The 17,756-nt window shown below is 46.7% G+C and overlaps 1 protein-coding gene across 1 annotated transcript in view; it reads left to right on the top strand.

Annotated features, from left to right (window-relative positions):
* LOC144179252 (aminopeptidase N-like) overlaps positions 1-17,756 on the top strand; it is a 129,141-nt gene that overhangs the window by 69,348 nt on the left and 42,037 nt on the right. The window contains exon 2 of the mRNA XM_077707539.1: positions 8,938-9,093. Coding sequence (XP_077563665.1) covers positions 8,938-9,093 — 156 coding nt within the window. The remainder of the gene's footprint in view (positions 1-8,937; positions 9,094-17,756) is intronic.

The following is a 17,756-nucleotide window of genomic DNA, read 5'->3' as shown; positions in this document are numbered from 1 at the left end:
CAGTACTGCGCAGTCAAATTGTTTGTTTCGAGGTATGGTGAGGGAAATTTTTAATATGTTACAGAAGTTATGATACATCTTTGGACGTGCAAGCTGTAGCGGTTATTTTTGACAGCAACCATTTCACATAACTAACGCAGCACAAGGAACCAAAAAAAAAAAAAAAGATGCGTAACGCGCCGACGCTACGCAGGCGATGAGGGGTGCCGTAGTGGAGGGCTCAGGATTAATTTTGGCCCCCTGTGGTCTCTATAACGCACACCGAAATGGGCGTTTTCGCTTTTCCGCTCCATCTAAAATTCGGCAACCGCGGCCGGGATCGAACCTGCGTACCTTTGCTCAGCAGCACAAACCCACACTTTCAGATTTCTCTATAGAGGCTCGTCCATTGTATTCGGCGCAGACGAAGTGTTGCTGCGCGCTGATCGAGTGGTTGTTTTTTCTCGCTTGTTGTTATTTGTTTTCAAGGCTGTCGAAATGCCGGAGCAGCAATTCGAATCCATTGCAGGCGCGCAGTTCCAACGTATAGAGTGGTCCCTGAAGTAGAGGGGCCGCTGCTTCCGGTTTTGAAAGTACAAATTCAAATTGTCACTCTTCAGATAGAGTCAAGACGCAAGTGTGCTTGTTCTTATTTAAGCTTGCGTGTGAAGTTCAGTACGCAAAATTCAGAGTTGAAATTTGGGTTTTGCACGTAGAAGCATCACCTTGGCCGCGAGGCGCGCCGTAGGGAAGGGCTATGTATTAATGTAAACCACATAGGACGTTTAACGTGCGCCGAAATCTTGGTAACGTGTGTTCGCGTTTTTAACAGTGATGATGTTGTTGGTGGCGGTATATGTGCGGCGTCATCAAACAACCCTGTCATAGTTACTCCTACCGTTCACCAAAAGCTTTTAAGTTTGCCCGTTGTCCAAGCTTGCGCGTGGCTCTCGCGAGAAAATACCGAGAAAACAGTTCACGTGCTTCCGCGACAGCTCGCGCTACAGATGTCCAGTTCGCGAAGCCGGTCCCGCCGGTTCTAAAGCGTGCTGGCGCGTTACACTTTGGGAGAAATGTGAAAGCCTGCGGAGAAAACGATCCGGGCCCGCCAGTCGTGCACGAGGAACACGACGATGTCGATGCATATGACGATGACTACTACTATAGTGCAAAACGACTGTGGAACATGTAAATAAACAATTTCAAACCTAATGCAATGCAGCTTCGCTATGGTTCAAGCCTTGCGCGACTTAGTGCAAACTTCGCGCCATTTTTTTCGCCTCCGCCGCCGCCATCCATCTTTATGACATCTGCTGCTGGGATCGAACCCTGCCAACAGCCCTACTCCTTTTACTTAGCCTTTCCGCTGCAGGGAGGGCGTCGAACCATCTCGGTTTTACGTTCGCGGTTAAAGCAGTCAGCTTTCTTGCAATGACCACTCTGTCTGATGCAGCACATAGCCGAATGTATAGAGCAAATGCATACCGCACACGTTTTTGTGGTGAGCGGAAAACCGTTCCCGCTCGTTTTCCGCACCGAATTACTGACGGTACCTTCGGTGCGCCCGCACTTGGCAAAACTGATCAGTTTAATATTACCCGCAAGTTCTTCATCGCGAGCGAAAAGATTTTCTTTCCTCATTGATATCGGAATCACCAATATCCACATTCGTTTCTTAGTACCTCTCGTATGCTAACGTGCATTTAATGTACTTTGGGAAGTCTGTTAATGTACATTGACAGACTTACCAAAGCACATTAAATGTCTTACCAGTCGAAAAAGACAAGAAAAATTTCTGTATTTTGTCGTGTTCTTGTCGTATTCTTGCCGTGTCGGGATTCTGATGGTGCCGTATTTCAGTCCTGATTTTGATGTCCCGTCGTGCCGAATTCTTGTCCTGTCGTGATCCCAATGTTACGTCAGTAGTTGCACATGGTTTGAATGCTATTGCCCATTGCGAAGAGTAGCCCAAAAGGTAGTTTTGTTGTGACTATGCAGGAATGTTTGTCGTTGAGAAAATGGACTTTGTCGTTACGACAGAAATGTGCGTCGTAACAACAAATGGCTTTGTCGTCACAACAGGACTTCTGTTGTCACAACAAAATTTTTTGTCGTACGACAGAAATTCTTGTTCAATTTTTGCGGTATTCCTGTTGTGATTTTGACTGGAGTTCGCCTTCTGCGTCACTGCTGACACCACGTACCGCGAAGTATGAAACGTTTTTCAAATTTTTGTTTTCTTTTTGTTAGAAACTTCTCGCTTTACCGGAGTGAAGCTGGGTGAGTTACCAAAGGCTAAAGCTCTTTTAAGCTGAATGGAGTTGTGGTGTGGCCAGGTTGGGTTATGCGCTCTGCCGACACGCAACTTTTGCCTCCTCGCACGCGACAGGGCCGGATATCGGGGCAGCTGCGGAGTAGGGGCCGGCCAATTCAGGCCGTTGTTTACACAAAGCGTCTGCGCCGCGGTGGCCAGTCGGCCTGGTTGCACTGTCTGCCTGCTGGCCCACTTTCTTTGTGGCCGCCGAAACGCCCTGTCTCGGGACGCCGTTTTGTTCGGGGAACTACCGCGAGCTAACTCCCGCTGAAACCTCTTCTTTGCTTGGGTTTACCCAGAACACTGGCCCGTAGGCACGTGGTTACTACTGTTAGAGCGGTAAACCGAGTTTTTTTCCCCGGAGAAAATATTTTTTCTAGCTGGAATATTGTACCAGCAATTTCTTCTATTTGGAAATATTTCTAGCTAGAAATAGGCAAAATTTCTAGCTAGAAATTCGGTTTCTAGCTCATTTCCAGCTGGAACGAGGTTTTGTTCCGGCTGCCAGCTATTACTTCAATCCAATCTGGCATTTGTCACTCCAGCTGGAAGAAAAAACCCTCAAGGTGGAAATAATGGTGTCTAGCTAGACTAAAATTTTTCTAGTTAGAAACTGTCAATTCCAGCTGGAATCTATAAATCTACTCAGAAATGAAGCTAGAAATTGATTTCTTGCTAGAAATCTCTTTCCATTTTCACGTGGTTACTTTTTTCTTATTCTACTTTAGCGCTCCCTAGGCTGTGTTCATTCTTTTTAGTTACTTGATTTTAAGCTACCGTTTGGTTTTTGCTGCTTTCTGTGTATTTTTTTTATTTTGCAATAACTAATCAAGGGTCCCGTTGCAGTCTGTTGACTATGGGACCCTTGTCTGTATACTAACTTGAATGTATTTTAACACGGTTGGAAACAGTAAAAAAAAAATTAGCAAGAAAAAACAGCATCTACGTGTGTCACAGGCTCGATAAGCGCAGGTCATGTGGGCTGTTTTTAGGTGCGGAGCACCTTAGGACTGCACAATGTCCGTCCGCGTCCGTGCGCATAGCATTTACAATCGCGAAAAATCACGCCATATCCACGGAATGAATGATGATAAGTGGGGCGAAGCTCGAGAGGGGGAGATCATCGGTAACCGTAACTCTCCCGTGAAAGTTCGCCCATTACATCATTAAGAAAGACGTAAGGCTGTGTGCGTACATTGTACAAATCAACTTTATTTTCGGAGTCAATGCTCCCAGGCCCAGACCTGGTGAAAGACCCCGCGCCATCGAGGACTACCCCGCACCTTACCACAATTTGTCACGTAGGATGGGACACAACGGTAAAGAAAGAACTTTTATTTAGGGCGAACTTGTGCCCGAACAAGACGAGAGGAAACGAGCAAAGGTCCTTGCGTCTCGTTCGATCTCCGAGAACGGCTGCCTGCGTTCGTGGCGTGATCTCTTGCGTGATCTCCCCCTCGCAGTGCACGTGCGCTCGCGCCTCCGTTGGCGAACACAGACAAGCTCGCGCTCCCGGTGCCGAGTTTGCGCTGCCGGTTGCAGCCGGTTCTTGCGCGTGCAACGCGGCCCACTTTGCGACATCTCCGAAAGCATGCGGCGGTCACGTACCACGAGACACAAGGGATGGACAGACCCATGGCTTTAGGAGCTTCGCCCCTAAAAATCACACACGCACCGGCAGGACTCGAACCTGTGTCTGGTAGACCAGACAGAGTTAGTGTCAGTCGTTTTACCCATTGGGCTAGGAGCGTGAGTTAGTACCCGAGAGTCAAACGGCTTACTGCCTCGTCTGTAACGGTGCGGAGTACCTTAGGACCTTCCAATGTGCGTCCGCGTCCATGCGTGCGCACACCACTACCAAGCAAAAATCAAGCGAAATTCGATTTGAGCCGTGAGTTGCAGTTTCATTTATGGAATAATCAAGGTGCTACTCATGGCTCAAATCGAATGGCGGTCGGGGCGCAAATCGGATGTCACTCGGGGCGCAACTTGGATGCCATTTCGAGTCCCCGTACTCCGCAACCTAGCTCGCCATCATCAACAGAGTGGAGATGCTGCCATTTATTGGTGGCCTCGTTTCTTTGCGCCGCGACTGTTAGCACGCCACTGCTGCCGTGTCTTAGCGTTATTCTGGACTTGGTCTAGCATTAATTGCCCGGAATTGGCGTCCATTGATGTTTACTATATGTAGCTCCGACCACTGTATAGAAACCAGGGCTTTGTTTGCATTTGACGTTTAAAAAAAATCATTCTGAGCAACATAAATATCCAAATTCGGACTGAAGGCACTGAGCGACTTGAACTGGTTATGAGGATCAGCTGTGCTGTGAATTTAACGTGGTCGATTGCGTTTATTCCATGAAGAGAACGCGTATTTCGCGCAAGCATACTTTTTTCCATTTCCACCGTCACTGCTTATTAAGTTAGGTTTACCTAGTCGTGGACCTTACGATCTAGTGAATTTTATAATTATTTGGCCTACTTCAAGGAAGACAGCGCGTACGTTATTCCGCCGTGACAGCTGCGCCGCTGACCTCATTCTTGGCGGTTCGACAGATTTTATCGCCGAGCTGAGGAGCTATGGGCCGTGTAGCTATGCAAACTTGCAACTTGGAGGTATTCGAGACGTTAACTTTGTGCGCGCCTCTGAGCCCAGACGTAGCTTCGTCGCCTTACGCCCACGTGTGGAGATTTGTGGTAAGGACGCAAAAGCCGAACGCGGAAGCGTTCATGGCTAGGTTGGCGAAAGCGCACACCCGGCTGGCGTCCGCAAAAGGCGTCCGCGAAGCAGCTACCCTCCGCGCCTTCCATAGCGTGCATAAAAAAAAAAATATCAGAAGTACCCTTAAGAATGCTTACGTGTGAAATTGCGAAAGCATTAGATGTTATTTCAAGCTGTTCGCTCTTCTGTTTACTGGTATAGGTCAGCCGTGATTGTTTTCTGCAGGTGGTGCCGCACGTCTTATTATCGTCGTCATGGTCCTTTCCCCTACACGTCGTGCTTGTGGTTTTGTTTTTCGTCTTCTCATCCTTTTAGGATATTGACACTACTCCCTTCTGCCTCGCCCTTGTAAACCGTACATATATTTGCTATTAGCGGAAGCGTGGTTTGCTATGCTACTGCCGTAATTATTATACATGCTGAAATTATTCCCGTAGGCTTCAATACATGTCTGTAACAGGAGTTTCTTATTGGAAGGCCAGTTCGCATCGTTCGTTTTACCTTTTCTTAACTGAAACCAAGGCTCTGCGATGGTGCAGGGGGTGCGTGTTTGGCTTGCATTCTATAGGACCCGGGATTTGAATTTTACTTTCTTTGCTTTTATTCTGTTTGTTCTGTCGGGCATTTTCATTGCCGTATAGTCACGCCGGCGCCGGACGCCGCATTTTTTATTAGTGGGGCGTATAATGATTTCGCGCTAAAAATAAAACGTCACGAATTAAACACTCACGCACGCTGTTTCATTTTGTGTATTAAAAAAAAAAAAGGGCTGGGGGGAGGGGGGGGGGGGTGCGCTTATTTGCTTCCTCCTCTCCAAATGTCGTCGGAAGACGATATCTCCCGCCGTCCTTGCCAAACAACTACTTCTCCCCTCCCACCTCTCCTCTCTCGTCCCTTACGTGATGAATGCAATAGAGTTTCAGTTCAGTTTTACCACTTTCGCACCGCCCGAGGCTCGAGAAGTGCTTTTTCTTTTCATTTTTTACTTTTCGTTCTTTTTGGAACAGCTCAAGCCCGGACCTTGCATTTTTCACCCAATATTGTAAATCGCAATAATATGTTGTTAATTAAAAGAACGCTGGTTCTCTCGGTTGTCTATTGATATTTTGGAGGAAAACTGCTTAGGTTTCCTTTGCGCCGAGTAATGTGGACGCATATGAGCCACGACGCAGTTCTTTTGTAGCGAAGCAAGCTGATACGCGTCCATTTCTTTTTCTTGTTCTTTTTTTGCCTGTCGTTAAGTGGTTGAATTGAGTGACTGAATTGAAAGACTGACAGCCCGAAAAACACTACTCTCTAAAATAAAGCACAATGAAACACCCGATGCATGCTCAATTCTCATGGACTGCGACGCGTGGATCAGGGAAAAAAATATACAAAGAAAGCGAGTGCATCAGAAATCTCGCTCGCAGCCTCGGTAGGCCTTCCGTTTCTGTAGAGGCACGGTGGAAGCAGCATGTATAGTGACTCGTCATATATCTGCAGTTACGGTTCGGTGTCAACGTAATAGAGGCTGTAGTCGACAGCGGCAGAAGACTCGTCGGCGACCCTGCTAAACAAAACGCTCTCGCGCTCTAATTTCGTCAAAATGTGCTTACTGCTCTGCTGTTTTAATTTCATGCACTAACCAGACCGACATGCGAGTTTCTGTACTCTGGTTACTTTTCCAGCATTCTTTTATTTGAATCCTTGGTTCCGCGTGAGATTGACACGTCAATCCCATAGAGTAACGGTGCACACATATAACGGTGCACACGCTGCCTTAAATAAGGCGGCAATCTTAACGAGTGCTAATGTGGGGTTGTAACACTCCTGCAAATATAACAACTGCGCCCATCTGTGTCAATTCTTCGGGCAAAGCGTAACAGGTGTCTCACGTGTCGAGATTTTGCCTCAAGATAGCTGCGCGTATCAAGAGAATTTCTCGTCTTACTGTGGTGTTAACCGGCAGAATCATATACTAATTGGATACAAAAAGCAGCGTTTGCATTATAAAGAAAATGCTGATTTGTGTCGTCTCCTCATTAAGTCCTAGTTGCTGCTTTTCGAGAAAACGCTATATGGCCTTGTTTAAATTATGTAAATTTTATTTCTGCACAAGCATTGACATCGTGCCGCTAGGACATTCCCGCACAAAAATTCATTTTTGAAAGATTTCAAAATTCCATGCCTTAAAACTTCTTTAAGTCAACTCATTGTACGGGATTTGTTTATTTCAGTGCCATTTGAATCGGAAGAAAAATTCCGAATTTCCTCGTGGACTCGAGTTATCGCGCGTGTTATGTGTGGGAAGCTTCTCGCATAGCTGTGGGGATGTACAGAGCAACAGCCAACGAAACGTGTGCTGTGCGGGGAAGCTATAATATTATACGAGTCGTACGGCGAAGCCGAACTATAGTTATTTTTTATGACAATAGTCTTTTTTGGGTGACTTAAACGGGGAAATTTTGGTCCGTCTGTCTGTCCGTCTGTGTGTCGCTCGATTCAGCGAGCCGGCCAAAGTGAAACAGACGCTGCGCAATAGTCTTATGTACCCACAGCCAAATCTAAACGTGTATACGTCCGGTGGCAATGTTCATGCTTGTCAACATTGTTGAACAAAAACAAAACATTACGCAAATATGAGGCCGAAAATCAATGCACAAGGGATATTTGCACTGTTACTCTATGAATTCTTGATTTTTGCGATGGCGAATGAAATACTATGTTCACTGCAGAAAAAAAAAAATTCACCCCGTCGCCTGCCCTCGTCCGCGCCACTATAAGTTCTGGTGGCATTTTAAGTGATCAAACAAAAACAGTTACGAAAGGTTCCAATAGATAGGTTCCACGTCCCGCTTGGAACGCACGTGAAGTAAGGAAATATGGTTCTATAAACGTAGAAGTAAGGCTCCTCGATTCACGCGCGTTTCCACCGTACGGCAGCGCTGGCAAAGAGGCACCCGGCCTGGAGCAGTAGAAGGGGGTAAATTTAAATTGACTTGAGCAAACCTCTAGCGTGCTTATCTTGGGAGGAGTGCGACGGGAGAGAAACAGCATAAGAGGTGAGCGGGAAAGCGAAGGGAGGCATTTACTGGCAAATTTCGACATTTGCAACGAAAGGAGCAGATACACGGTTATTTTTAATTTTTATAATCGGTCCCTCGAATATTTCAAGCGGTTAAAAAGTCCAGTTGTAATCGAAGAGAGTTGCAGACGTTATTCACGTTATATTAGAAGCCGTTGCGACTAGAGTCCGATTCGACAGGGGCCGAAAAGATTCCGCGCATCAAGCAATGTTCGCACATGGTACGAAGCAATGGTTTCGGCTGATGCGCGTTGCCGTCCTACTCTCGTATCACGCCTGTGTTATAGGTTCGTTGACAAATACGTTTGGCATGAAAACAAGCTTTTTTTTTTTTTGCTCCGCTATGGTGCCCTCTCGCCGAATCCGCATGGTTGCTGGAGTGCTCGATTGATTCTGTGGTACTCGGCAAAGAATGCTCATGCACTTAAAGCCTTGGCTGCATGCAACAAACGCCGGATTTATAGCTTCGCGTCGGCCTCAGTGTTCTGACCTGTAAAATATTGCTAGAAAATTATGGCAGCGCTAAATACCGCACTTTAAAGTTGGTTAACCTACCTTACGTAACTACAGTCCATTTAAAGTTGGTTTCACTGCTATATCTAAATGCGTTGCGGAGAAAACTGTCTTTCGAGAGTATGAACGCCAGTTTTGAACTGCACTTAAAACACCAGGTGTGCGGCGAAATAGCTATACCTTATTTGCTGAAGAACACTCGTGGTTGGCCCAAATTTAACTTCGACGTTCACTGTTAAGTACATGAGAATTCTGCGCTCGAGTGAGATCAGAGGGAGTGGTCAGCTCTGCGGTTTCACAACGCAGTGCAACTCAGACGAGCCCTCCAATTGCTCCTCGCAGGTGGCTGGCGGCGACGCAGTTCCAGGCGACGGATGCACGACGAGCCTTCCCCTGCTTCGACGAGCCCGACATGAAGGCCACCTTCGCCGTCACCATAGTGCGGCCCGACAACATGACCGCTCTCTCCAACATGCCCATCAACACCACCTCCCCCAGGTACCCGCGCGCAGCCCCTCCCGTGCGTGCGTGCGTGCATGTTTGCGTGTGTGCGCGCTGCAAATGTCGAGCACCCCGCTACAGTGGCGTTTGAAATGGCATTGCAGTGAAATAGCCTTCGAACTTTCGAATGTTCCACTAGCATTTATTTATTTATTTATTTATTTATTTATTTATTTATTTATTTATTTATTTATTTATTTATTTATTTATTTATTTATTTATTTTTTTTTTATTTATTTATTTATTTATTTATTTATTTATTTATTTATTTATTTATTAAAATACTTTCAAGGCCCATAGGGCATAACAGAAAGGAGTGGGGAAATGCGTACATACAGTACAGTTGCTTGTGCAAGAACAGCATTCAAACAGTCAAGGAGAACAACTTCCAAAAGAATTAACCCCTCGACGCTTCTCCCCGCGTGAAATAACATTCGAGACAGGAGGCCTCCTAAACTTTAAATACACGACGTTTGAAATTAGAAATCAAGGCCATTTGATTCGAATTTCATTTCGAGCGCCCGTGTATACGAGCGGTGAGAGCTTAACTTGTGGGGCAGTTATTTCCGAAGTGTAAGAACACACTGACGATTTAAGTTTGCAGCGGCAAGAAGCGGGAGGAAACAGACACAGAAGCGTGTATTTCTCTGTTTCATCGTGCGTTGTTTTTCTCGGCCCCCGTAAGAACAGTGGCGAGCGGCTAGGTGGCACCTAAAGAGAGCTCAGTCTGATTAAAATAGTCATAACCATTCGGTGATGCGACTCACGTTAATACCAAACATTACAGCACGTGTAGTATTTTTTTCATATTGAAACCCGTAGCTTGTCCGCTATTTCTTTCAGAGTTTTCGGGGCTCGCGGTGGATGTGTTTTCTCGGTAAAAGGTATAACACTCATTTCGCCTGAAGCTCAACCTGTAGGCGTCTTTATTTTTTTGAACGTGCAAGGTGATCGGGTTGTTCCCGTTTCATGACACAATATTTCCGCGAACCCGCTGCGAGAATGCATGCATGAGCTCCGCGGCTCCTCGAAAGTCGCACGGCGAAACAGCTAAAGGGTGACAGCGAGTTTTCGTGCAATTGCAAAATTTTCACCTCAGCAAAAAGCCAGTAAAAAAAATAAAACAAGAGAAATGAACACAGTAGCTTCTAAGGCCGATGACACTATACCCGCGCTTGCACACAATGACCCCAATTGCGCAAACCAGTTGAAGCAACAGCAACGGAGGATGCGCGATGGCAATTCTAGGAGAACGCAAGGAAAGAAGAAAGTGGCGTAATGGAAACTATGCTCAAGGTTTCTAAAACTGGCTAAACATCCGCTGGAAGGTGGCTCCAGCTGCAGCAGGGAACAATTGACTCGATGGCCGTGATGTCAGGAGGCGAGGTGGGTATGTAGGCCAAGGCTTTCGAGGTAACGCGGGCTGCCCAAAGGGTATCAGAGGCGTTATACAGCAATAGATTATCCGCACGACAAACAAAAGGTATTCTGAGCATGCTGCATTAAAATAAAAGAAATTTCAGAAACCCGTATGTGGGAGTTTTCAAATACATGCGTAGGCCGCGCTGCTACGGACCGAGTCCCTTTAAAGTTAGTTTCACTGCGATATCTAAACGCGTTGCTAAGAAGACACTGTTTGGGGCGCAACATAATCAGTTTGATACCGAAGTTGGCAGCCCATAGGGCGTTTTATTGAACACCTCCACAAGACTCCATGTATCCGCTTTTCTGATGGAGGCGAAAAGCAAAAACACCCGTGTGTACGAGATTTCGGCGCACGTTAAAGATCCCCAGGTGGTCAAAATTAATCCGGAGCCCTCCACTACGGCGCGCCTCATCGCCTGCGTTGCGTCGGCGCGTTAAACCCTACAATCAATCAATCGACTCCATGTATCAGCGCTGAAAACCGAGCCCCTTTACGTCGGCATCACGGTTATACACAACTGCATTGAGTGGAAAAACCTTTTTTTGGCGCAACATAGCAGTCTGATATCGAAGTAGGAAGGCCCTAGGTGTTTATTAATCTCTATAAGGCTCCATGGAGTCTTATGGGGTGCTGATATATGCATGTATCAGCGCTAAATACCATCCTTTAAACTTAGTTAGCATACCTTATGTAACTACATTGCTGGGGATACATCTTTTTCAGAGGCAATATAAGTAGACTGATAGCAAGACGGGCTTTTATACTAGTATAGTAGGATAGTGTGAAGGATAATAGGCTTTTTTAATTACCCCTATAAGACGAGCCCCTTTGATTTATTTATTTATTTATTTATTGATTGATTGATTGATTGATTGATTGATTGATTGATTGATTGATTGATTGATTGATTGATTGATTGATTGATTGATTGATTGATTGATTGATTGATTGATTGATTGATTGATTGATTGATTGATTGATTGATTGATTGATTGATTGATTGTAGGGTTTAATGCTCCGACGCAACGCAGACGATGAGGCGCGCCGTAATGGAAGGCTCCGGATTAATTTTGACCATTTGGGGATCTTTAACGTGCGCCGAAATCTCGTACACGTGGGCGTTTTTGCTTTTCGCCTCCATCAGAAAAGCGGCCGCCGCGGCCGAAGACGAGTCCCTTTAAAGCGGCCTACTTAGTCAGCACAAATGTATTGCTCGGAAGGCATTTTTCTAGTATCAATTTCACCGAATATGGAAGAATGGTGACCGTAGCGGCTTAATATACAACTTAACAACGTGTGGGTACGAGCTAGTTGGTGTTCCAGGTATTCCATTAAAGACTTCCAAGCACCAAAATATTTAGACGAAGGACGGAGAGGACATAGACATCAGCTACCTCCAACTGAAATTTTAAAACGAGGCATACCTAGGCAACAGCACTAACAAAAATTAAAGCCTTTCCACTCAATGTGAAAGCTGTCCGAAGTGCAGAGCAGTGATTCGCCATAATGGGCTGTAGCACCGTTATCCGCTCACTGCTACCACCCAATGCAATTCAAATTTCCCGCCTTCGCAGTGCTCACGCGCCCCCTGCGTGAAACTGCGCCAGCGGGAGTTCTGCTCTTTTTGTGCTTCGCTAAACGACGGGGAGATGTATGACAAGCGCCAACGGTTCGCGAGTTTCCAACGCTTGGCTTTCGAAGCCTCTGGGTTACGCCGCGACGACCGCTGCGACGGAACGCCGTGTGGCTGGCTCGGCACTCATGTGCCAACTTGGCAACGGTAGGCTCTACTTGGGTCCAGAGAGCGAGCTACGACGACAAGGCGAGCCCCTAAAGTGCTCTGCACTTCAAAAACCAAACAAAGTAGCTGCACAGTGTACAGGCGCGCGCTCGTTTCTCACCCTTTAGGTCATGTACGCACCCAGGAAGGCCAGCTCCTAGATGAGCAGGTCATGCTGACGTGCTGTTCGCCCTGAAGATTTCAGTTGCACTCAAAATTTCAGTTAGAAGTAGCGCATGTCTCTGGCCTTTACGTCCATCGCCTAAATATTTTGGCGCTTGAAAGTAGCCCTAAAATACCTTCATCTTCCCTATCAAAGGCATGTCAACATAAGCTGCTTTATATGAGAATATGAAGGTGCTTGGCATCCTTGCACGGCTTTGGTGTCATGCGAAAAAGGCAACCCAGAGGAGCAAGTCCTGCTGTGGAGCGAGGGAGATTGCGTGCTGTGCGGCGAAGCCAACACCAGGGCTCTATATAATATTCGCCACATGGCGTTTCGTCATTAGCGGTTCGGAATAGGCCATTTGGTCACGTGAGATCTTTCGTCATAGGCCAGTTTTTCACGTAGGAGAGTTCGTCACCGGCTTTCACGGTGTTTTTTAGAAGTGTGTGAGTGATGATAGCGCGATCGCTTGTATATGCTGCGTAATGGTTGCTTCATAGAAAGTGTAACTACAAGTTGCACCCTCGTTATTTGCACAATTAGTTCCCACACTTGCAATAAACCAGTAATAAATTGCACGGAATGGCCCATGTGAACACGTGAAGAGAATTTATTAGTGCAACTTTTTACAATTTAAGCAGTATTCCTGGAGGCTGCTGTCAAAGTTGTCAACCTATTAATTGGCTTCGCTGTAGCGGCTGATCACAGTTTGAGGCTGCTAGTTCCGTCGAAGGTCCGAGAGAGCAGAGACTGGTTCGGAGTGTACGAGCACCCTCTCTTGATGCTTATTAATTCCACGTCGAAATGGGGAATAAAATCACGTGCAAAAAGAAGGGACTCTTTTATATTGTGCATACAGCTACCTTGAAGAAGCAAACAATACACAAAATAGAGGAAGGATTACGTTCGAATCACGTTACCATATCCTTGTCCACTCCGACTGGCCTCCACTTCTGCACAGATTGAGATGAAGGAGAAAAAAAGAAAACACGTTAGGCTAAAACCACGTGATTCTCGCAACTATTTCTCACTCTCAGTAGCATGCAGCGCCCTCGTGGGAGGCTCATGGATTCACAAGTTGGCCACAACAATGAAAAGGGGACGTGCGTTATTGGTGGCCCCTCTTCCAAGATATTTTGTAGCGTAAGCTACACTGGTCGAGGTTGAGCGGTTTCGCGTGTGCCGTTACAGTGGCTAGAATAGGGCTTCTAGCCACTGTAGTGCCGTGAAGGGCCGTTCTGCGCAAGCAGCGCAAGCGCGAGAAGCATTGGATTGGTTTGGATCGGATCGGATCGGATCGGCTTGGATTGGATTAGATTGGCTTGGATTGCAATTCATTTGGATTGGATTGGATTAAATTGGATTGTGTTGGATTGAAATCCAATCCACCTGGAGTACGGGGGCTGAACCTTAGCTCACGCTACGTATATCCTGGCATAGCCGAGCTAAGCCAAAGCCACTGCTAATTTTTCTATATTGCGCTACACCCTTGCCTCACTATTCTGCCTAGGGCCGCTAACCTTGTATCTATATACTGGTTAGAACCATGTTACCCTGCCTGTCCACTCTGACTGGCATTCTTTGCTGAAATGTCGCGGATGTATGGCCGCCAAAAGAAGAAAAAGAAAACATGTAGGCAGAACCTACGTGATTCTCCCAACCCTTTCTCAGTAGCGTGTAGTGTAAAAAGTCTCGTACTATAATATCTTTCCATCTCTTGTGGTGCTCAAGGACACACAAAGCAGCAGCAACAATGGAGAGTGGGCGCAAGTTATAAGCGGCTCCTCTTTCAAAAAGTTTTTTTTTTAATTGTGCTACCTCACTTCCTCGCCTCCCTCTTCTGAGTCGTTAACCGTTCTATCTACTTTGCTGATACCTATATGCGCTTCGAATAATAATAATAAAAAATCTAAACATGCGGACTTTTATTTTGTCGCATGTATGGCAAACTTCCACATTTGTCGAAGCGGCCTGTGACGAATGTTCCCATGTTACAAACCGGCCTATTACTAACCGGCTTACGACAAAAAGCCATGTGACGAATGGGCCGGATCCCTAATATTCGTAAATTTTGAATATTCAAGAACTTCTAATGATAAAACTGCACGGCTATCGAATTGAAGAGCGGACAATACTCATGAAGTATTCTGACACCTCTAGTGATAGAAAGTTTGTGACATTCTAAGTGAATTGCATTGGTGATTTTTGCAAGAAGTAATTAAATTGCTGTAATGTCATTACATTATTTTAATTACTGCTTATACGGGGGCTCGTAGAATTTGCCCCTAAATTGATAAATTTAGAAAGTACATCTCTTGGTATTTCTTGCTGCGCAGCACCGTACAATGCAGGGATGGCGCTAGCGTGCGGTCCTAATATTGCGACGCAACCATTCCTCGCAGGGCATCTTTGCAAATGCGATGAAGGCGAACGAACGAGTTACATCAGTTTCCGATACGTACAAAGCCTTCGCATTAGCTGTGTCAATAATTACTCATACGAGTGATGTGCTTTCCGCACAAAACACAAGTTTGTTTCATTCGAAAGATTGCCTCGTTAGAATCATACTGACACCACTTTTAAAGCACACTTCGGTCAAATAAGCTATACAATTAGAAAAAAAAAACGGAATGGCCATGTGACCCACTACCGTACTTACCCGATTGTAACGCGCACTTTTTTTTCCTTTTTCCGGAAAAATAGGCCCCAATATCGCATGCGCGTTAGAATCGGATACGAAACCGAAACTCTAGAAACAGCTGAAATTTCGTCCCACCCATCGCCATCGCCATCTCAAGTCGGCGCCAAAGCTTTTAGCAACAATTTTTCGGGTCTAGGCTTCTCTCCTAGGTTTTTCTATCGGCGTTCGCACAAATCATGGAGGAAAAAAAAGCTTAGGAGAGGCCCCCAGCTATCCCCGCGCATTGGCAAAAGTGTGGAGGAAGTCACGTGTTTTCGGCGGCCATTGGAAGTCGCGTTAGCAACGGCGTCCTAGCAACAGCCCGCCCGCCGTTCGCCAGTCATGGAGGAAAGGCAGCGCCTGCCTTGTCGTCCGATTGCGAAGATTGCTGCTTCGCTTTGCTGCGCTGTGGTCTTACGGAACTCGAAAATGATGCTGCGAGTTGCGACAGCTGCGCCGATGTGAATATGTCATTTAATTTCTACTTGCAAGTGCACCTTGTACCGCGTCAAGCTATTGCTCCGGTCGCGATCACGACGATATCGTGAACGCGCCGTCCCGTCGTACGCGCGGACAGCCGTCTGGTAGATTTTCGGGAAGTGATACACGGTGTGCAGTACGTAGGCGACTTGCAACCGAACGATTCGCAACTCAATTTTTTGGTTATCGCCGCTGCAATATACAGTTTGCTAGGCCGGCAATGCGCGGCAGTGCTTTTGCAAGGTAGATTCCCAGTTGATATAATTCCATCGTCCTATTACCTTAGTAGGTGTCCGTCTGTTGACTGGAAGAGTGCTGGATCTGGAATCTGGATCTTTTTGTGGTCTCGCTCTGGATTTCGCTTTTCAACGCTTCATACTGCGAGGTTAGTGTATGAACGTTTTCAACTAATATCACCTTGAATTTATTGACACTGAGACAAGTTGAAACTTGGCGAAAAAAATGTTTATTGACGCCACCCACCCTCTCATTTTTTTTTTACTCAATAAAACGTTTTGCCTCCTCCTCCTGCTCCTCCTCCTCCTCCTTCGCAAAAAATTCTATCGAAGGCACGCGAACAACGGTAAAACATTCCACAATTTTTTAGCGTGAAATCTGCATGAAGTACTGCTTACCTATATATATAGAACGGCCGTTTAATTGACTAGTCATCTCTGGGATTGCCAGTGAAACTGCAACGCAAACTTGGGCACTTTCCAGTCCGGTAGCCGCACGGCGTTCGCCCACTGTTTGCGGCGTTCTCCATCGCTTGGGAACCTATAAACGGCGGCGATTGCAAACAAAGGATGAATGCACACCAATGTACAGCAATACTTGTCAGCGGAATGATGCCCTAACCGGTGGAAAGTGACGCCCAATTCCTTGGGTACCGATCGCGACTTGCAGCCTGGCACCGAGCATTGCGGCATTGTTAGAGCGAGCCGCTTCGCAAACCTGCTGCGGCCACACTGAAGACGTGTAACAGTGTAACCGCGCGTTTAGGTTCACGGTCACGCGCTGCAAAACGGCCTTCTATCTGCCTATCAGCTGATTTCCGCCGGCTCGGCGCTGGCAGATGCAGACGACAAGAGAGGCGATACAGGCCGGAGGAGGCGGAGAAGGTGCACCGAGAGAGAGAGGCAAAAAGAGTCCGCCAATGGCATGCAGGGCCAATGGTCCGCCATTCGACTTACAGAAATGGCGTTTCCGGCTGCGCTGGGTGTGACGTCAGGGCCTCTCCTAAGCTTTTCTTTCCTCCATGGCACAAATCGTCAAATTATTCCACTTGCGCGCTTGATAACAGCAACGGCAGCAGCGGCAACCAAGGTGCGCCGCTTCCACGGCTTACGAGCGGCTCCCACGCGCTCACAACGAGCGGTTGGCTGAAGCGTGCGCCTCTGGAGAAGCTCGCGGGATGGGCGTGCGAGGCGTGGGCCATGATCCCATCGACCATGGTTGAACGTTCGTTCAGAAGTGTGGCATCGCAAACGCTCTTGACGGCACCGATGACGAGATGTTGCGGTCAGCGGAAGGCGACAAGGAGCTCTCGGAGAGCGACGAGGAGTGAGATGAGTGAGATTACTTCGGGAAATAAATCGCCCGTTTCTCTCGCATTCGTTTTTCTTGCTCACAAATTTCCGAGCGCGTTACAATCAGAGGTGCAAGTTTTTTCGGTTTTTTGCCTGGAAAATTTGGTGCGCGTTAGAATCGGCCAAGTACGGTAGGTCATTTCCCGCAACAGAACCTATATACCAAACTGTGCGATTGGCTGAGGCTGGAAAATGCAAATTAGGCACTGCTTATATAAGCTTTCCAAATGAGCTATTTGTGCATGTAGTGCATATTCATTTTACAGCCATGAGGATGGTGGGGTAAACAATGAAAGTTACGAAAATACAGGTAAACATAGAAGTACCAACGTGCACTGCTGTTCGTACTGGGCACACTATGCTTGTTTTAGTTGCACAGCAGTTCACCGCTTTGGAGTTGTCTTGCACAACACTGGCCGATTGGCGTAAGTGACGTCTTACATGACCCTGTTTGTCGAGCATACCCCATGTTTCACGAAACGATTGCTTTCCAATGCAACAAAAATAATCCAAGTGCAAATATGGTCAAAAACAAAGCA

The sequence above is a fragment of the Haemaphysalis longicornis genome, unplaced genomic scaffold (assembly GCF_048455015.1).
Source record: "Haemaphysalis longicornis isolate Haplotype H1 unplaced genomic scaffold, Haemaphysalis longicornis Haplotype H1 scaffold_4, whole genome shotgun sequence".
NCBI classification, from domain to species: Eukaryota; Metazoa; Arthropoda; class Arachnida; order Ixodida; family Ixodidae; genus Haemaphysalis; species Haemaphysalis longicornis.
This window is presented reverse-complemented; position numbering and strand designations above follow the sequence as displayed.